The sequence below is a fragment of the Dasypus novemcinctus genome, chromosome 2 (assembly GCF_030445035.2).
Source record: "Dasypus novemcinctus isolate mDasNov1 chromosome 2, mDasNov1.1.hap2, whole genome shotgun sequence".
Lineage (NCBI taxonomy): Eukaryota > Metazoa > Chordata > Mammalia > Cingulata > Dasypodidae > Dasypus > Dasypus novemcinctus.
In genome coordinates, this window is record NC_080674.1 from 181,081,141 (window position 1) to 181,102,174 (window position 21,034).

Genomic DNA, 21,034 nt, shown 5'->3' on the forward strand with positions numbered 1-21,034 from the left:
ACGTCTCTCCTTCATCCTGGGGAAAAGGGGAGACCATGCTGCAAAGGAGGAGGGGAAGCTGCGGAATGGACTTAGCATTTCCCTCTCCAGCCAGGGAGACCCTGTGCCAGGCACTTCTGTAACCGGCATCCTTTGCAATGTCGCCCTGCAACCCACATCGGTGGGACCAGTCTATTGCAAACTTGAGGAAATTGAGACTCTTGAAGGTCAAATGATTTGCTCAAGGTCACAAAACAAACCCAGGATTTGAAGTTTGACCTTCCAGACTTTAAAATCGTGTCTACTTCTCTGTCCTCTGAAAACCAAAATGTATCTGTAAGATCAACTCGCAGTTTGCAAAATGTTATCCTAGCTGGCTTTTCTGAGTAACCCTCACCCAAACTCATCAGCACCCTTCTCTCCTTCCCAGTCTGATCACGGTTTAAAGTCACAAGAAGTTCTGATCGTCTTCAGCCCTAGACTGCCAGCACCCTGAGGGCAAGGGCTCTCGCCTCTCCTTACTCATTTTCTTATTGATCCACATGTTTAGAATAGCGCCTGGTTGGTAGATGGGACTTAATAAATATCTGTTGAGGGAAATGAATGTGGCTGAATCAACTGGGCTCCCATCTACCATATAGAAGGTCCAGGGTTCGATGCCCAGGGCCTCCCGGTGAGAACGAACTGGCCCACATGGTGAGCTGGCCCACATGGAGTGCCGGCCCATGCGGGATTGCGGCCCCACGCAGGAGAGCCGCCCTGCATGGGAATGCTGCCTCACGTGCATGGGGACGCCTCCCCACGCAAGAGTGCCAGCTGATGCAGAGAGCTGGCGCAGCAAGATGACTCAACAAGAGACACAGTGGAAAGAAAATATGAAGACATAGTGGAACTGGCAAGCTGAGGTGGTGCAGAGAGTAATCACCTCTCTTCTACTCCGGAAGGTCCCAGGGTCAATTCCCGGTGCCACCTAATGAGAACACAAGCAGACACAGAAGAACACACAGCGAATGGACACAGAGAGCAGACAATGGGGGTAATGGGGCGGGGGAGGGAGGAGGGGAATAAATAAAATAAATCTTTAAAAAAATAAATATCTGTTGACTGAATGAATGAAGGAGCTCTCGAGCAAATAACAATAAGGGACATTTGCAGAGGGCTTTACAGAAAGACAAAGCACGTTCGCTTTATTTTATTTCACCCAATCCTCATCTCAACGCCATCTAGCCAGCGGTCATACTTGTTTTACATCTGAGGAAGCTGAGGCCAGGTCAACATGTAGCAAGAAAAGACGGGACTTGAACCCAGGGCTGTGTGACGGCACCCTTTCCCCTGCCCTGAACTATCTCCGTGCAAGTACTTGCAGAACGTATGGGATGTCCTGGGTCAGGCTGAGCTGTGGTGTGTGGGACTGGCAGGGTGGGGGCATCCAAAGCAGGAGAAGACTAGGTCTTTACTGTCTAAAAACTCACAGTCTATTTGAGGAGGCCAGACTTATGCATGCAGAACATTTGGGAAATGGTACAAGAAGCAGCAAGCGTAGTGCTGAATTGCACATAATCAGGTGCCAACCGCATTCCCTTCCTGAACTAATCTGCGTCTTTCAATACCAGATGGGGACCCTGAGAATAGATTTCCTATAAAACAGATGAAGAGCAAAGATGGAAACCAAGAGGAAGGGGCCGTGGCTCACTCATTTTTATGCCCAGCATGTTGCCAGGCCCACAGGAGAGTCATGGCAATGGCCACACTATGCACTGGGCACCCTACTAAGTGCCTTACGAATGTTACCTCATTGGCAATGCTAAAACATGGGTACTAATATAACCTACAAGATGAGGTAGGGTTCAGATAGAGTGTGCATCATGCCCAAAGTCACAGCTAAGAAGTGGCAAACCAGGATTCGAACCCAGTTCTAGTCAGCTCCCAAATCCATGCACTTAATCTGACACCATCTGCCTCTGGGCATGGTGGGAACTCAGTGGACCTCCACTGTTGGTAAGGTTGGGAAGAAGCATGGCTGAGGGACCAGCGTTTATAAGGAAAGAAGGAGGGAGGGAGGACAGATGGAAGGAAGGCAAGAATGGAAGGAGGGAGGGGGGATGGAGCACAGCCTGTATGTTACGTAAACAGAGCCAAGGACCACGTGCTTTAACAGGATGCTTGCTGGTCCCTGACAATCTCACCCCTTCCTCCCTGACCCATCCTGGAGGGGTGCCCTAAGGAGTCCTGTGTAGACGCTCCTGTCACAGGGAAGGTCTTGGCGTCCAGAGACTTCCAGGACCATTGATGGACACTGGGGGTGGATAAGGGAGAGGTCAGGGCTGAAAACTGTGCAGGCCCAGGTTTCCCGAGTAGAGGGAGCCACGGCCGTTGAAGCCAAGGTTGGCAGGGGCTGGCAAGGTCCTCCTAGTAAGTGTACCATTTTGGGGACTGCAGTACCCACGGCCACAGCACCCAGGTGACTCCCTCACACCTTCACAGTTCTCTGTTCTCTGTTGTAAGTTCCCAAGAGGCAGGGAGTGGGTCTGCTGTCACCTTCTTTCTCTCTCAACCTCACACTTAGCATTTATTCCTACTTGGAAACATTCTTTGTGAACATCTCCTGGGAGAAGTTGGGTTGCACTGTATGGTGTATGTGCATCTATCTATTTATCTGCAAATAATACCTTTCTCATAGGGTATCATACAGAAGAAATGAAGTGTGTGCATGGAAATATCTGGCACATGGTAGATGCTCAGTAAATATTTCTCGAATGGATGAATGCATCTTCACTTGGGAGACTGCTTGTTTCCTTTAAAGCGCAAGAATAATCTGGTAACTTTTTTTTTTTTTTTTACCTAACTGGGTCACTGAGCAAAAACAATTCCAATTTCCTTCTGCATAGATTGACTGAACCCCTGCCAGAAACCAAGGTGATGCAGAAAGAAGGAAAGAGCTCAATGAGTAGTGGTCCCCGCCCTGGGAGACACACAAAGAAGGAAAAGGGACCTGAGGAACCAAGCAGTGAGGACTCAGAGGAAAAGGAGCCCCGGTGCTGCCGAAGCCCTGAGAGGGCGGGGCCAGGAGGATTCCTGGAGAGGTGACGCTTGGATAAAATCTTCAGGGATGAGCAGCAGGTGGCCAGATGAAGGAAGGGGCGAGAAAGACATTCTAGGCAGAAGGGACAGCACATGCAAAGGCCCTGAAGCAGGACTACAGAGGGCGTGTTTGGGACCAGTGAGGGGCTCTGTGTGGCCGGAGCCACAAAAGGTGCTCTGTGAAGGAGAATAGCAGGTGAAGCCAGCCACAAGCGTGTCAAAATTCATGTTCAGCAGTTTGGACTTGATCTTGGTAACTTGACTTTATACCCACTGCTCAGAGATAGCCAGTTGTGAATGCTTTCGGAGGAACGCAACTATTTCACATCTGTAAAATGGGGCGTTTGTCTGGACTCTGCTTGCTCAGAAGGTTGTGGGGAGGAGGAAATGAGAGAATGGTCTTCTAGCCTTTTGTGAACCCTTGAGTGCTGTCCTGGTCACCCTCATTCCAATAGTGTGGGGATCTGCAGAGCCCCGTTAGTGAAGTGACACTCCAGGGATGTCCCTGAGAAGGAGGCAAAGGTGCCTGGGAGCTCACCACCCTCCCAGCAAAGATCTTTCCTTGTTCTTTGAATCTTGGACTGAAAGACCCATCGTATTGGGTCTTCTTGTGACCCCAGACTCCAGCCTCCCCTGTACCTCTTCTTCCTAGCATTGAGGGCAGGATGGAGGTAGGGTCAGGATTCCAGGCCTCATGGACATGGACAAGCCCTGAACTGGCAGTTAGGAGACCAGAGCAGACCTCCCTAGCTCAAGGGCCTTCAGGGTCCCCATCTGCCTGGCGGGAGGGCGGGAGGGCCCACAAGGTGGTGACTTGGACTCCAAGTTCTAGTCCCACATCCTGGTAGATTTCTCATCCTTGGTAAGCCTCGATTTCTCTCTCTAGGGATGGCCAGACATGACCTCCCTAACTCTTTGGTAGGTACCGCACTGGGAGGGGGGTATATAGCAATGGGCAATGCAAATGAAAGAGGTGGGTGCTATTAAGCACCTTCCCTACCGCAAAAAAATAGGTCATGTGTTGGCATCTGAGAAAGCATTAAGTGCTGTTTAGGTGGTGGGAATCTATTCAGGATCTCTGGCCAAGACACAGGCCAACCGCAGCCCCAAAGGGGTAGCTAATGGGCTGGAAGGAGGGAAGCAGCTCCCAAGGGGTCCTGCACATAGCCTTGGGATACAACAATATGCCTGTGCGTCTTTGAGCCTGTGTGACACGGATGACAGCAATACTGTTTGCATCAACTGTATGTGTCTGCATGCCTGTGTGTTTCTCCCCGTCTTGTGTGGGGTCATATGACGCACCCATGGGTGTGTTACGGCCTCGTGGGTCTGTATGTGTGAACGACAGCAGTGTCTGTGAGATTCCCTATATGTGGGCATAAGGGACCTGTGACCATATGTTTGTGTGACTGACTGTGTGTGTGTATGTTTAGGAGACCATCTGTTGGGCTACTCTGTGAACTGTAAACACGGCGTGTGTGTGTGTGTGTGTATGTGCACAGAGGAAATGACTGAGCAGGAGTCGTGAGCAGCTGAGCAAAGGACTCTCAGTGCAAATCAGGGGGTCTCAGTGGAACCGAGGCTGCTCAGACTGGGGGCAGGGATAGCTCCTCCTCAGCCTTCCAGGGAGCAGCTAAGGAGCTGGGCAGAATCCATGGAGGGACCCCAAACCTTGCCTTTAACAGGAAGCGTGGGTTGGTGGTTGGGGTTTCAGCCAACACTGAGAGAACCTTTGCCCTGACCTGGAGTAGAACTCACAGCAGGGACACTACCTCCCAAATGCAGCCACTTTGCCCCCAGCACCAAACACATGACCTGCCCCGCAGGTGATGCTAACAAATTCTTGTGGCTCTGGGGGAGAAAGGGGAAAAAGATGAGGGAGGAAGGAAAGAAAAGAGGGGAGAGAGGGAGGGAGGGAAGGAAAGAGGAGAGCCAGGGAAGAGGAAGCAAGGTCCAGAGCGCCCCTTTGGGTCCCCTCCTCATCCCTAACTCCCAGTCACTAGGTGGGCCCTGAATTGAAGGGACCTGCAGGTCCCTGGGGACACTACAGAGCAAGAGGCACCCCACTCTCACTGCACCCCAGTTGGTTGTAAGATTTTCAGCCCTGCCACGGTTGGCAGACTTTTCCCCACCCCCACGAATTCAGGAAGTGGGTTAAATAAGATTTCCCGTGAAGTCAAATGAAATCACAATGCAACACACACACGCACACACCACGGTCTCGCAGCGGGGCGATCTGCTGCCCGCCGAACCCCACCCACCAGCCAGGTGCTCAGGCCGGGGTCTGGGTGCCCAGGAATGCACGCTCCCGGGCGGCCCCGGGCCCGCGCGGAAGCGCAGGGGGCAGGCGGAGGGGCGGGGGCCGGGCGCCCCTGGCGCAGCCCTCGCCGCGTCCCCCGCCCTTGCCCGCGCTTCCCCGCCGGCTCTTCCTGCCGCTCAGACGCTCAGCCCCAGCGAGCGCAGGAGGCGGGCGCGCGGCGGCTCCCGCTCCGAGCCCGTCCGGGCGCTGTTCATTCATGATTGGTACTCGGTCCCCCGAGACCCCGCCAGAGCGCCGGGAGGGGAGCCGAGCGTGCGGCAGGAGGGGCGGGCGGGCCGCGGCTCCCACACCGCACGCGGCGCCGGCTCCAGAGCATCGGCGGGGCAGGCAGGCGCGCGGGCCCGGGGTGCAGCGCCAGGCAGGCTGCGGGGCATTTTCCTCGGCCCGTTGCGAGGAACCGGGGTGGCCCCGCATCGCCCCGGGAAGCGGTTCCGAAGGCTCACGCGGAGCGGCTGGCCCTGTGAGTCAGTGCATGTGCGGGGCTGAAGAAGGAAAAGGAAAGCCTTCAGCTCCCCAGCCACACACTCGCTGAATACCAAGCTGCAGGCAAGCCACCGTGTGCTCTTTTTTTTTTTTTCTCCTCCAATTTAGAGTAGACAATCCACACTGATTTCTTTCCAGGGGAGGGGAGGGGCAGGGGCCAGCGTCCCAAGTGGAACACTAGCCGTCACTGCCATGGGGGCCGTTATGGGCACCTTCTCGTCTCTGCAAACCAAACAAAGGCGACCCTCTAAAGGTAAGCCAGCTCCTTCTTTTTCTCCCCCTGGCTGGGTTTGTGGGTGCTGGGTGCTGAGATGGAGTGTGCCACCTGCCACCCCTGTCCGGGTTCCTCTCCATGATATGGGTTCTCTTATCTAAAGGAGTTGGAAGCTGGAGGGGGGTCGGTGTGAACCCCCATGAAGATTCACCTGGCTCCAGGGAGGGGCAGTGGGACCCCCTTCGGGCACCAGATGCCAGGCCCCTCCTCCCGGGGATATCTCTAGTTGCAGAAGGTAGAGGCAAATTCACAGGTGGAGGTGACTCCATTCTCTGGGTGGACATAATGGGAAGCTCTTCTCGTTCCCATGAGAGCTGGCATCCGTGCCACTGTGGGCACCTGGCGAGGAGGTGCTCACACGCTCTCATGCCCCTTCCAGGCACAATGCCTGGTGCAGTCGTGGGGGTCCCTGCAGCGGGGAGCGTGTGCTTGGTCTGCCCACCCCGTAAACCTCTGCAAGCCAAAAGGAGTCAGCTGCTGTCAGGGTTGTAAAACTCCCGGGGCTCATGTCCTCCTGGCGCAGGGAGTAATTGGGAGTCAGGGCATCACGGAGGGTGCTGCCACGCTCTGGGGACCACTGGGGAGGTGAGCGCACCATCAAAGGGTGTCTGAAAAGGGGGCTTACATCACATCCCCAGCCGCCATATGTCCTCATGGAAAAGTTGTCCAATGGGCCCATGTAAAGTTGGAGCGAACATGCGTTGGCACATGGGGGCTGTGCAGGACTAACCAGCAGTTAGAAAGTTGGTTGTTGGGGCCCAAGCCTGGGAGCAGTCAGGAAAAGCAAGATGATGGTGTATGCTCTTTTGTTTGCATTTAGTGCTCAAATGCCATTGGGAGTGGTAGAAGGATTTATAGTAACTGGCACTTAAACCTGCATATTGGAGCCTGGTTCTGGTTACAGGTGGGGGTGACAGTTCCCACCCCTTATCCTGGGTAATGATTAAGACTATATTAGAATAATGGTGGACCCCAAGGTATATCACGAGTCTACATAAGATTCCATCAGTCTTTCCTGGCTCAGTAGGAAAGTCTGCATCTCAGAACATCCCGTGAGTGACCTGTCCTTAGAGGCCCCAGAAGGTGGGGTCTGGGCATCTGGCCCCAGGAATATCGAGCTGCCTGACCTCAAGGAAAGAGATCTCTGGGTGAAGGGACTAGTGGATGAAGCTGGGATGACATCTACAGCCTACAACATGGAAAAAATCGAGGGCCCGTTTGCCCATCTGTCTGAGTTACACATCCTTCTGGCAGGGAAGAAACTGGTAGTCTTTGACCAGTCCAGGACAGGAATGTCTGCAAACCTTGACCCAGGACCTTGACATTCAAAGCCTGCCTCTCACAGATCCTTGGACCCTGCTTGGCTGGGGCTAAGGTACAGCACCAGCTTAGCTCTTCTGACCACCACGAGGTGCCAGAGGCCGGGGGACTGTGGGGACAGCAAACTCAGGGGCTTGTTTAAAAATATTTCCAATGCCTGTGGCACTCCTGACATTGTCTTGGAGGCAGCTAGGTGTTATAAGAAAGAGCTTAGGCTCCAGGGTCCAGTGTAGTCTGGGTGTGAATACCAGCTCCATAGCTCTCTTATGTGACTTTAGACAAATCCCTTCACCTCTCTATGCCTCTGCGTTCTAAGCCACAAACTGGAAGACAATACTACATGCAGGAAGGAAACTGGGTGTGTAGGAAGGGTGTGTGTATGTGTGTGGGGTGTATACTGTGTTGGCTATAGCTGCCCAGCAGCCAGAGGAGGCTCTTGCGAGGCTGTGAGGGTCAGATGGAGAATAGACTGAGCCCTCTTCGCACAGGGCTGGGCACATAGTAAGTGCTCAGAAAGCATCACTGTCCACCACTCCTTCTCCTGCACAGAACTTCAGGCCACCCTGGATGATTTCTCCCTGGTTTCCCAGATGCCGAAGTGCCCTGCTTCTTTCTCCCAGGATTCTCAGAAAGAGACGGCAGGGACACCAGCTTTTAGTGAGCTCCAATTCTTTGCTCCCGTACAATGCCAGGTGCTTCATCTGTGCTTTCTCATTTAACCCTCACAGGAAGGTTCCCCAATAACCTCTGCAAGCCAAAAGGAATCAGTCCCATTGGGTGGGTCCCCAAGACAAGCTGCCCCCAGCCCTGAGGGGTCAGGCCCTCCTGCATGGAGCCCCACGATGACACCAGCTTGAGTCACCTAGCAGTCCAGCTGTGTACATTTTCCCAGGCATTTGCCCCAGGAGCAGGGTCCTATTCACAGTCTTGCTCAATGAAATGCTGATCAACAAAAGACCCTTCCTGCAGGGAAGTGAGGGTGGGTTCAGTGTGGAGTCCTGGACAGAGTCCTGGCTGGGGAGACCAGTGGTAAGGGATCATTTTCTGGCAGGGACACTTTCCCCGTCAGGTCCTAGGTTTCTGTTTTGTAAAAGGAAGAAGTTACATTGTGCATTTTCTCAGTTCCCATCCAGTTCTTAAATTCTAAGGTTTCTACTGTTGATGCTCTTACCAGCATCAATACTATGATCTCTGAGCCATTAGCTTGAATTAGAAGCTGCTAGAAGAGAGTGGTTAGGATCTCCCACTAAGGAATCTGACTTCCTGCTGGGTTCAAACCCAGGCTCTCCCACTTAGGAGTTGCATGGCTAAGCCTTGTTTTCCTCAACCATAAAGCAGTCACAGTAGCCGTTCCATCTTAAAATAGCCATGGTATTGTGTGGATTTCAGTAATCATGCAAGTCAAATGCTTAGCATGGGCTCTGCCACATAATAAGTAAGTGGTGAGCACATTATCGCCACTATTAAATTTATGGCTCTATTGTTTGAGGCTTCCAAATACCATGGGTAAGGCCATTCTGGAAGTAGTGGGTTCTCTGAGAGGACTCACAGCTCGTTTCTGGAGCCCTCTCCCTACCTTCTCCAGGGAGCTGGGACCGAAACCCAGGCTCTCCCATGCCGGTCCTTTGCTGCACCCCACTCACCACTGCTCCCTGGCTAGGCTGAAAACATCTTAACCTGCTCAGGGAATACCCCAAATGCTTCAAGATTACAAATTGGAAGCCCAAGGATGTATTTTTAAATATATACAGAGGAACACACCGAACCCAGCCTGGGTGCTCAGAGAGAGCTTCCAACGGCAGCAGATCTCTAAATTAATTTTAGACCCAAGTCACTGAATAAGAACATCCAGATTCATTTTTTTGGCCTTCTTTCTGTTGGGGATCTTCATTTGTCTTTAAGAATTGGACAAGCCCTGCTTTGAGGATTCAGCCTCTGTATCCCAGGTGCAGGTGGAATTCCTGGCTCACACAGTTTTGCACGTGGTTATCATAGGAAGAATACTGTTCCGGGTTTGGATGCTAATGACAAGGTCTGGGGTGTGGGGGCGACCAGAGAGGGATGGCACAAGCGCAGCTGCCTGGCTTGTGGGGGGACAGGAGAAGTTGGGGAGAGCATGGCTGGACTGAGACCATCTCAACAGAAATTTGTCTAGAAGCTAACGGCCCCACAGATCAGGGGCGGCTGGGTTGTGATTCCTCCGTGACTGAGGAACAGCATTCAGAACTTTCAGAAAGGGCTGAGCTTGGGGCATCCAGAATGCCCGCGGAGGAAATGAACAAACCAAATCCCAGAGCCATTAGATAGATTTTTCAAGGCCACGTGACAAGGTAGGGGCGGCTCTTAGATCAGACCCTAGATCAAATCCTGGACACAGATCCTTTTGAGGCTGGGTTTCAGTTTATTGATTCAATGTTTTCCACCTAGAGTGATCTGGAAGATGAAAAAGAGGCTGTGAGAGGCAGAGAAACAGTACCTCTGTGCCACACGGTCCTGGGTTTAAAGGACTTTTGGTAAATCACTTTACCTTGGAAATGCCAGTTTCCTTACCTGTAAAAGGGGAATAACCATTTATAGAGATGTTAATACTTTACTTGACCATGCATCTTTGCCCGCCCTTTAAATTCTGTAAACGCTCTTCTCCTGCCCTTACCTTCTTTTCTAATAGTTAAAATTCAGCACACATTCCAAGACCTTGCTCAGCTCTTTCCACATATAGGAAGTCTTCTCCAAGCGCTGGAAAAAAGCAACTTCTCCTATCTGAACTCCTAAATTATTTTAAGGTGTACATTCCCGGGACTCCCGAAGGAGGTTTTGATTTAGGCAAGCAATGAAGGTGCATGTAATCCCCCCTCTCCCCAGAGTATGTTTCTTGGGGGCAGGGACCTTGTCTGATTGATTCTTCACAGTCTCCAGTTTGGTTCCTTGCACATAGTAGGTACTCAATGTACTCAATGGCTATTTCTGGTAGAAATGATAAATAATTGGATGGACGGCTGTTCTCGGTTATTTCCTTAGAATTGTGAACCCTGCAGGAAAAGTTAACTTCCCCCTGGAATTTCAGTTACCAGCCCCCTACCTGGCATGAATTCTGTTATTTGGTCCGCTGGCTTTGAATTGGCTTTGCTCATGAATGTACTGAATCTGTTTACCATTTAATAGGAAAGTGCTGAGAATGCCATTCCCGTTCCCCAGCCCCTTGCTATTCACAGACATACAGGGAGTCCACACCCAGTGCCAGGCAGTTCTGGTCCCCGAATCCCAGAAGAAGCTCAGTAGAGCTGAAGATGTTCAGAAAGAGGAGAACTGGAAAAGGCCAGAAGATGCCTAAAAAATCAGTGAGGTTGTTTGATCAAGGCTTGGATCTTTTTATACACTGGGAAGGGTGTTGCTCTTCCAAATTTCAAGTAAATTTGAAAATGTGTGAACACATACATTAGCAAATGAGTGAAAGAATGAATGAGAGATTAAATGAATGAGTGAATGAATGAGGATGCAAATGAATTATCAAAGGAGTGAATGAGAAAATGAGTGAAAGAATGAATGATTGAATGAATGAGGGAATACATGAAATAGTAAATGAATGACACAAGGAACAATTGAGTAAGTGAATGATTGAATAAATGAGTGCTTGAATGAATGACTTTGTCCCTAAATTAATGAATAAATGATGAAGGCCTAGAAAGGCTGTGATAAAAGTCTGTCTTTTCATGAAGAAAATTGATAGTCATGCTCTCCAAATTCTGGAATTCTAGATCTAAGCCCTGCCCCCAGCCCCAACTTTGAAATTTGGAGAAAGCCAATTAAAGGCACTTTAAACAGAATCTCTTGCACTGATTCTGGTGATTTGGGGGGGTGGGGGAGGTGGGGTACCAGTAGGAGTGTAGTGTCTTTGGGGAAGATAAAGGGTATCTCTAAGCTTTTACTCATCTTTGTTTACTAAAAAAAAAATGTTAATTGAGGCTGACATATAAGGGAGAGATCCTTCCCTCCCATGACACATCCTTTGAGGACCCCTAATGCTGGGCAATGAAAGCCAGAGCTGACATACAGTGTTCCCTTATGTTTCTAGTTCACCTTTACCTTGTCCGGATGAAATCAAGAACTTGTGTATTGTCCACCCATTTTATTTGTTCACTTAGCCAATCCCAACAGCATCCTTTAACATTGCTATCTTGATGTCTTTTCTGCCCAGGACCCACTCCTTCCTCTTCAGCTTCCCTCTGCCCCCATCTGCCCATGCACCTGGCAAACTCCTACACATCCTTGAAGGCCCCTTTCAACGTCACTCATTCTGGGAAGCCCTCCCAGGCTCTGGCAGGCAGAGTACATCTCTCCCTCCCCTGGTCCCCCACAGTTCTTTCTGCTTCCTATTGCTCCAACCCTGACCACACTTGGTGGTTGCGATCATGGGTTTACCTGTTTGTCTCTCTACTAGCTCTCAGGGACTGAGTCTTATTCCAGGGCCTCTATCAGGCCCCACACTCGGTCTGGACTGGATTTGGTGGATGCTGACTACATAGAGGAAAGGATGGATGGGCCTGGGTGTGTATTCCTGACAGCTAAGAGAAGTACGGGCACGCGGCAGCACAGATGAGAAATCCAGGCCTGGTTATGGGAGAAGGGCTGCATAATGGCCCCGGAGCTGATGTCCGCATTCATCAGGCAGGGAAGGAGCAGTATTTAGAAGAACAAGGGTGAGAGAGACAGAGAGAGAGAGAAACAGAGAGAGCAAGAATGAGGAAATTTAAGAGTCTTAGAAACTTCACTGGTGTTTAAATGTTCCACCTACCTCCAGTTAGTATTTTAAACAGGTCACCTTCAGGCTGTAGTCAATTGGGATTTATCTTCCCAAATATGCAGTAATACTTTGGATTAATTCTCGTTATTCCAGACCAAACTCAAAGCCTCACCAGGGCAGTGGGGAGGAGGTGGTGGCAGGAACCACATTTAACTCAAATCAGGGAGCTGGGAGGAGGATTGCAGTTAGGCCCCCGGCTGCCACTACGGCAGGGCTGGATTCAAACCCTGGCTCTGCTGCTGCCTAACCTCCCTGAGCCTCAGTTTCCTCCTCCTTAAAATGCGGACCATGGCAGTGTGGCCCTTGTAGCGCTGGGCAGGGGAAAGTCAGCACGCTCCATACAGAAGGTGAGGTGGTTTTAGCACCTCGGGGAGTGCTGGCTTTGCTGCTGCTTTTTGTCCGATCCCAGGGCAGGTCCCTCCCGCTCTGTCGCCCCATTTGTGCCATGACTGAGTTGCCCTCGGTCACCTCTCTGAACCTGCAGGTTTTGGCCTCTGTTCCATCCCGCTGGAACCTGGTGGCGCCACATGCACGGCCAAGGGACCCTGAGCAGTTTCTCTGATGACTCTTGTGGGAAGCTGCCGATTTTAGGTAGGGTGTAAGGAATTCCTTGGCAGGGAGACATACAAATGTGGCTCAGGGTATAATACCCGACAAGGACCTAGCACCCACTCTGCCAGCCACCTTGTTCTGCCCTTCTCATTCTCATCTCTGCCTAGCCCTGGAGGGCAGACTCCCATGACAGTCCTGACTTGCACATGGGGAGACTGAGGCTCTGAGGAGGGGAGCGCCTTGCCTGAGGCCACAGCTGTGGAGAGCAGAGCCTAATTCTGGCTGACCCCAGAGCCTGGGCTCTCAACATGGGAGTCTGCGGAGCCTTGGGGGAAGAGCAGCCAAAATGGGGCATCTAGAGGGTGAGCAGAGGCGTCCAGGGACAGAACGGAGCACCTCATTAGCCATCAGGAATGACCGCGCCTTCTGCAAGGCCCTGAGCAAAGGCTTCGAGTCCCAGCTCATACCGCCCCTGGATCTGTTTCCATTTCATCTGACGCTGCAAAAACCTGGATATGAAATGATTGGGGGCAGAAGGCCAATTAGCAAATCCATTAATAGGATTAAACATCTTTCCTCTGCTTTAATCATTTAGGTGAACTAAATTCTTCTCCCTTTGTTACAGCCAGCCTTGCCTGTCAGTGAAGGAGCAAGCATTTATCTCCAAATATATTAGAATTTCGACCTCCTGAATCAGGTCGAGTCAGTCGGTGTTTCTGTGAGGTCCTGAGGGGTAGGGCGCGGTCAGTGGGTTTGAGTGGTTATCATTTGCAAAGGAAACACAGGCAGGAATTTGTTGGTGCATTTGCCTTGCTGTTATCTCATTAGCTTCCTTTCCGTCTCTGGACACGCTGCCGGCCTAAATATGTAAAACCGTGTGGTAACGGGTTATGAGCTCGTACTTAGGGTCAGGCCGGCCTGGAGTCAGGTCCCGGCTCTGCAATTTACTAGCTGTGTGACCTCACCTCACCTCTGCGAACCTATTTTTCCACATCTAGAAAATCAGGATACTTACAGTAAATACCTCAAAGGTTGTGATGAAGAGAAAATGCAATAATGCCTGAAAGATACACTTACATCGTCATTGCTTACATAAAATACCTAGAAGAAGTATAAATTTCATAGAGACAGATAGCAGATAAGAAGTAACCAGGGACTGGGGGCAGAGAGGATGGTGAGGGGAAAATGGGGTTACTGCTTAATGGGTGTAGAATTTCTGTTTGAGGGGATGCAAAACTTGGGGTGATGAGTATTGGTGATGGTAACACAACATGGTGACTGTAATTAGTACTACTGAATTGTGCACTTGAGAGTGGAGAAAATGGAAACTTTGAGTTATGTATATGATACAACAATAAGACGTTTAAAAAGATACAGTGGATCATACACAGCCAGAATGCAAGGGAGATATTTATTATCTGGAGCCACGCTACTCAAAGCCGGAGCTCAGACCAGCAGCCTCTGCACCACCTGGGAGCATTTGAGAAATGCAGCCTCAGATCCCAGCGCAGACTACTGAATCACAGTGAGATCCTCAGGTGACTTATGTGCCCACTGAATTTCAAGAAACATTGTCCTAGAGTTCACATTATGACAATATATATCATATTACAAGGAATTATAAAATTACATGTCAAACTGGAATGGACCTTTGAGGGTTTCTGATTCAAACCTCATTTTGCAGGTAAGAAAAGAGAGTCCAGAGAAGGCAAGTGATTTGCCCACCATCACACAGCTGGAGTGTGGGACCTGGGCTCTGAATGCCAGGCTTCCCAGCCCTGCTCGTATGGAAATGCTGTGTAGTCAGGTTTCCCCAGATTAGCATTTGCGCAAAGGAGCTTTCTTATTCTTTTTCTTTTTATAATAAAGCTGAGTGCAGGAATATGCATGGACAGTAAGTTTTCATTTACTAGTTTAAATATTATTCCAGTCAAGTGAGAGCCTGAATCTGGATTCTACCAGCCATCCCCTTCCCTATACTTCCAAGCTCTGTGCCAAAGAAGATATCATGAAACATTCTGGGTTTTCCTCTAAGTTGCTTCTAAGAACATGGGCCGGGCTCAGACAGAGCTAGGTGGACAGCACCTAGAGACCTTCTCTATGAGGGGTGGTTTTTTATACCCACAAGGATTTCCTTGCAGGCTCAGAATTGCAAAGCAGGCTGGCAGCTTGGTTTATGTGCAAAGCTTTTGTGTGGATTTGAAGCCAGAAGGTTGGACAGACGTTAGTAGGAGTCTAAATAGTCAAAGGAAGGTCCTGAAACATGAAAATCAAATATCTTTCCCAGGGGAGCCAAAAGAACCACCCTGTTGGAAAAACGATCCTCCCGGTTATTACAGAAAGCTTCCTGCGCTTAGCAGGACTCAACCAGGTCAAGAGGCTTATCCTGGGTGGAAATTGGAGAGATGGGCAAGTAGAGTTTGGGGCAGGGGAATAGAATTTTTGAGGGCCTATTTCATACCAGACCTTTGTGCATACATAATCTCCTTTCACTTCTATAATAGTCCTGTAATGGTTGCATTATCATTTTCACTCTGCAGATTAGGGCACTGAAGCTCAGAGAGGATCTATGATGGGCTAGTGATTAGAGAGCAAGAATTTGGAGCATGTCTGATTCCAAGGAACTCCCCACCCCCACCCCCACCCATGCCTTCCTGCTTGCAGCCTGTGGGGAAGGGGAGAGGCAAGTTTAGGACAAGCCAAGCCCAGGTCCTGGGCCCTCTACCTCTGATCCCCGAGAAGAGGAGTTCTCTTCTGCTGCTCTCTTCTGAATTCCCAAGAACAAGTAGTGACAGATGCCAGCCTCCTCCTGGACCCGTCAGCTCCTCATCATTCCTAACTCTGGACTAGAGGGAAAGGTGGGCTTTGGACCCTGCTGAAGGAGGTTCTGGAGGCCACGCAGCTCCCTTGGGAGCTGTCAACACCTTCTGTCAACACCCTCCCCAGTGCCTTGGGGAAGCCACTGCATTTGTTATCATGTGCCTGAGGCTGCACTATCTCTCCATTTCTGGCTCACTGATGTGTGAACAGGGGGCTCAGTTCCCTTCTCCCTTGCATACACCCTGCTCAGGGCTGGATTAGGACTCTAAACCCTAAAGCCCTAATGCTAAAGTATCACTCAACCCTGAGCCCCTCTCCCCCACCGCCCACCCCAACCACTACTTAGGCGATTTGAAACAGAAACAGTAAAATAAGTCCAAGGATGTCTAATAAAATTTTGATTTTTCCCATGATAACTATGCTGATGATTTTTTTTGGAAATATCATATTCTTTCAAAACGTGTTTTTCTCGAATTTCTTGTGCCTCTACTTTGCTTATGCCTAGAGCAACTCTTTCGTGAGTCTGCTGGGTATTTCAGCACTAGAGTTGAAACCAGACAGAAAGAAAAAACTGAACTGTACTGAGCCCCTATTATGTGTCAGGCACTGCGCAAGGTGTTGACAGCCAAAACAGTAATATAACAAAAAATAATATTTTAAAAATCTTTAGTAAAAATAATAACAGAAAGAAGGAATAACATGTCTATAGCACTTTGTTCCAAGTACTCTGAGTGCTTCTGATACATTACACTAATTTAATCTCTACAAAATCCCCGAGAAGTAGTTACTATGGTTATCCTAATCTACCAGATGAAATCTCATACTCTGAAAAGGCACACAGATCTTCCCATTTTACAGATGAGGAAACTGAGTCTCAATCACCCCAGGTAGCTCATGGAAGAACAAGAATTCACACCATCTCTAACCAACTCCAAAGCCCTTGCTGTTGGCTCTCCAGATACCAAGCCTGACTCATTTCCTAGAAGAACCTGTTATTTGATATGTTCCCAAGGTTTATTACAAGGAGGTTGGGAAGGCCAGGGGAAAATGGTTTGAGCATTAAAGCATTGAATCTTGTCCTGACCTTCTCAGGATTTCCTGTCACTCCCAACTGCCAATTATATCAGTCCTCACCCTCCACCATCCCTGGTCCTTCTGAGCCAAGCCACAGCTCTGCCCATTGGTCCACGCTGGGCCAGTGTGGACTCCCATGTGCCTCTCTGACAGAGCTGCTGCAAGGAGGTCAGAGTTACATAGGGCACCCTCTTTGCCCTCAAGGGGCTTTACTCTGGTGATAACATTAACAATAATTCTATAGAACTCTGACTATATACCAGACACTTCTAGCAGTTCAGTTTTATCTAAACCTTACGGCATTCCAAGGAAGTAAGCACTGTTACTGGACCCTTTTACAGATGAGGAAACTGAGAAACAGAGGGCATACGTAAATGTCCAATGGTAACTGACAGAGCTGGGATTTGAACCCAGATAGAAAGACTACAGTGCCTGCATGCTTAATCACTGGACTCTACTGTATCCAGACATATAGCTCTACTAAACTGCAGACTGTGTTACAGCATGGGGGCTCAGAGGAGGGAGAAAGCACCTGTACCTGAGGGGCAGGGACTAGAGACAGAGAGACACTCTGCCTGAAAGAGATGGCATTTGAGCTTGATGGAAGAACAGTTAATGGAATTCAGAAAGAGCATGGCAAAGTCATGGAAGTGGCCAGAAGAAAGGAGAAGGAATAAAAACTGACAGGGACATTTTGCACTTTTGCGGCTTGGAAGATGTTAATAAAAAGGTTGTCATCAGAAATGGGAGGGAACAGAATGAAGACAAAGACCAGAATCAGACTGTTCACATTCAGAAAAGTAGGAACAGATTTATGGAAGGCAGGAGACAGCAAGAACATGGAAAGGACAAAGTAAGTTGGGATCAGGACCGTCCCCTCTTCCCCTTCACTCGTACTGTTCATGGATCTCCAGTGATCACTTCAGCTCACCCACTCCTCCTTCTCCTTCCCCTCTCCCTCCTCAGCCCAGTGCACTCACTGTTTGTCCTGCATGACTTAACAATTGATTGCCTTGAACTGCTCTATAATTGTTTCCTGTAAACATGCCTTGTAGTCCAGTAAAAGTGTACTTTCCTCAAAGACCCAGACCTTTCCTTCTGGCCTTGTATGGTTCTACAAGGAGCCCAGCAAAGTTCTGGGCACCCATTTGGTACTTGGTCACCTGAAATGACATTTCATAGAGATGTGTGAGGACTTGGGGTAAATGTAGCAAAGAAACTTGGTCACAGATTCAAGGCCCACCCTTCCATAGCATATTTATACGATAAGAAAGTCAAAATTTGTGGTTCCATACAATAAGCATGGAGTACTGGAGGTGATTCCATGAAAGCTTAGGGTTGATGGAGAGAAAAAAAGTATGGGATGTTGGATGAAACCAGCCTGAGGGCCAGTCTTGGCTTACCCCTTACACGCCGTGTAACTTGGAAACCTTGCTTAACTCCTCTCTGCATGTTAGTTTCTTCAACTGTAAATAGCAACAATCATAATAGCAATTCACTGGATTGTTGTGAGAATTATGTGGGATAATGTGAATGTGTTTAGTAAGCAGAATGGCAAGGCAACGATGGTGGATAGTAATATATGGATTGTACAGTGGTGATAATGATTTTGATGGTGGTGGTGGTGGTGCCATGGTGGTAGTGGTGACGGTTGTGGTGGTGTTGATGGGAATGGTGGAGACGGTAGAGTTATGGTAGTGATGGGGGTTGTGGTGGGTGGATGATAGGTGGAGGTAGTGATAGTGTTATAGTGGTGTCAGTGGCGGTGATGATAATTATAGTAAAAATGAAGTTGCTGTTGATGGAGGTGTATGACGGTGATAGTGGGGGCGTATTACGGATAGTAATGGTGGTGATGATGCGTAGTATTAGCGGGGATGGTGAGTATAGTGAGGATAAGGTTGGTGATGATGGTGTCGGTGGTAGTGATGATAGTGATGGGGGTGGGGATGGTGTTAGTAGAAGTGGTGGTGGTGGGGATGGTGGTGGTGGTGGTGGGGCAATAGTAGTCATGTTAGCAGGATGGTGGTGGTGGTGGTGGTAGTGATGGTGGGGCAATAGTAGTCTTGTTAGCACGATGATGGTGGTGGGGATGGTGGTGGCACTGGTGGATTTGGGGCTATCATTTCCTTTGTCCACATTACCCTCTCTGAGGCCCTATCTCTGACTAGGCTGCACAGAAGGAGCCCCATCACCCAGAATTTGAATTCCTTCAAATGCATTTGTCAACAGAAGGAAAGAATAAGACACATCAGCCCATTCTTTATATATCTTCTCTTCAGGACTTATTTATGATTAGTAGCTTCAGAGTCCTTTTAAGATAAGCTGCCTTCTTGACACTTGCTTCTTAGCATGTGTCGCAGTACATAGTCAGCCTTCAGTAAATATTTGCAGAATGAAGGAATGGACTTGGGGAGGTACACAGGTTGTGCTTTTGGGTGAACTTATTCAAGTTAAATTTCCCATCTCCAAAGACACCCAGTGGTGGTGAGGCACCCGTCCCCTATCATATCAGACTATAACTTGGCCTGCATTTATACCACACCCAGCAAAAGCAAGGCAGGAATGCCTCTTGTCTGGCAAGCCAGGGAGAACCGTTGGCACCCCTGGATCCCTGGATGTCACCCTACACCTAGAGGCAGGGCTTGTTCTTCCCTGATTCTACCCTGACTGGTCACAGGAAGCAGTGGAGAAAACAGCATCTCCTGCCAGCTGCCCCTGGGACTCCATGCCCCCTCCTCAGCAACCTTGCTGTGCAGTGTGAATGAAAGACACATCCTGGCTCAAGATATTCTCCTTGGCAGGAGCCCCATCCTAGGAAGTGACTGCAAGTGCCAGGGCCTCCACAGCCTATGGTTTGACACTGGGCATGTTATTTCACCCGGACAGCCTCTGTTGATGAAAAAGGAAAATCACATGTCTATTTCTTAGGGTCCCTGTGGCTTTTAGTGACATGACACATAGCAGGGTCTCGATGAATGATAGCAGTTATTAATTTTGTTATTTGGCTTGGTTTGCCAGGCTGCTATGACAAATACCACACAATGGTTTGGCTTAAACAACAGCATTTATTGGCTCATGGTTTTGAGGCTGGAAGTAAAAAATCAAGATGTTGGTAAGGTTTGCTTTCTCCCAGAGTCTGATGCTGACTGCTGACAATCCTTGAATTCCTTGGTTTGTCCTCTGCCTCCTGTCACATGGAGATGTCCTCTCCTCTCTAGTTTCTGTGACTTTGGGTTCTCTTACTAAGTCCTCCAGTAATATATGAAGGCCCACCCTCATTCAATTGGCCACAGCTTAATTTGAATAATATCTTCCGAAGAGCTTATTTACAATGGGTTCATTCCCACAGGAATGTGGATTAAGATCAAGATTAAGAACATGTTTTGCTGAGGTAGACAACTTAAGCCACCACAGTATTATTGAGTGTTTTTATTACTAGTAGGGAGACCAAGATAAAATAATGGTGACTAATGATAGGTGTGTGTCTCTTTAGTGGGACATATGTGGTTTTGATTCACTTCGAATCCCTGATCCTGGATCTCTAAGCCTGAGGGGGTCCTGAATGGATCACATGGCTGGTGAGTTTGTTAAGAAAGACAATGATGAGCTGGAGACATTTGGGTCCAGGTACTGTTCTACCAAATACGGCACAAGATTTCGAGACCAAGTCGCCTTGGATTTGAATCCCAGATTTTCCTCTCACTGATGTGTGGCCTTAGGTAAGATATTTCTGCTGTGCCTCAGTTTCCTCTTGTGTCCAGTGAGGCTGTCATACTGACCACCTTGGCTTCTTGGGAAGAGGATAGAGAATAAAGTATGAATGAAGCAGGGGTGAGAATTTGCCTCCAGTCAGCTCAGAATGAGAGGGGAATGAAAGAACCAAAATGATTTTTGGATTAGAGCTGCCTGCAGCCTGTATCTGTCTCTGGAGTTGATTTATTGTTCCCCCAAATCTTGGATCAAATTCAAGAAAGGGAGGAAGGAAGTGAGAGAGAGTGGGACGAGTATGGAAGAAAACACAAACGTGTAGGTGCAGATAGGAGCTATGGCACGTGGTTAGCACTAGGTACAGAGAACTAATTGTTGTCATTGTTATTGCTATGATTGCTATTGTTAAAAGACATGGAGGGAATCTAGACAGGAAGAAAAACTCACGCAAAGACACAGGGCGAGCAAGAGCACCGAGAGACGCACGGAACCCAGGCTGGGTGTGTTCAAGGTAACAAAGCACCGTGAGCAAAGAATGAAGACTAGGCAGGCTGTCCCCCAGCTTCCAGCAGCCTCCAGGGAGTTCTCTAAAGGGTGATTGTTGTTTGTACATTTGTGC

At 49.2% G+C, this 21,034-nt stretch overlaps 1 protein-coding gene across 2 annotated transcripts in view; it reads left to right on the forward strand.

The window, feature by feature from the left end:
* The window catches only part of KCNIP1 (potassium voltage-gated channel interacting protein 1), a 401,890-nt gene that overhangs the window by 132,759 nt on the left and 248,097 nt on the right, over positions 1-21,034 (forward strand). Inside the window, exon 1 of one of the 2 annotated variants that reach the window (XM_058282091.2) lies at positions 5,681-6,116. The exons of the other annotated variant lie outside the window; for it this stretch is intronic. Coding sequence (XP_058138074.1) covers positions 6,056-6,116 — 61 coding nt within the window. The 5' untranslated portion in view covers positions 5,681-6,055. Of the gene's footprint in view, positions 1-5,680; positions 6,117-21,034 lie in introns of those variants that run through there. 2 annotated transcript variants of the gene reach the window in all.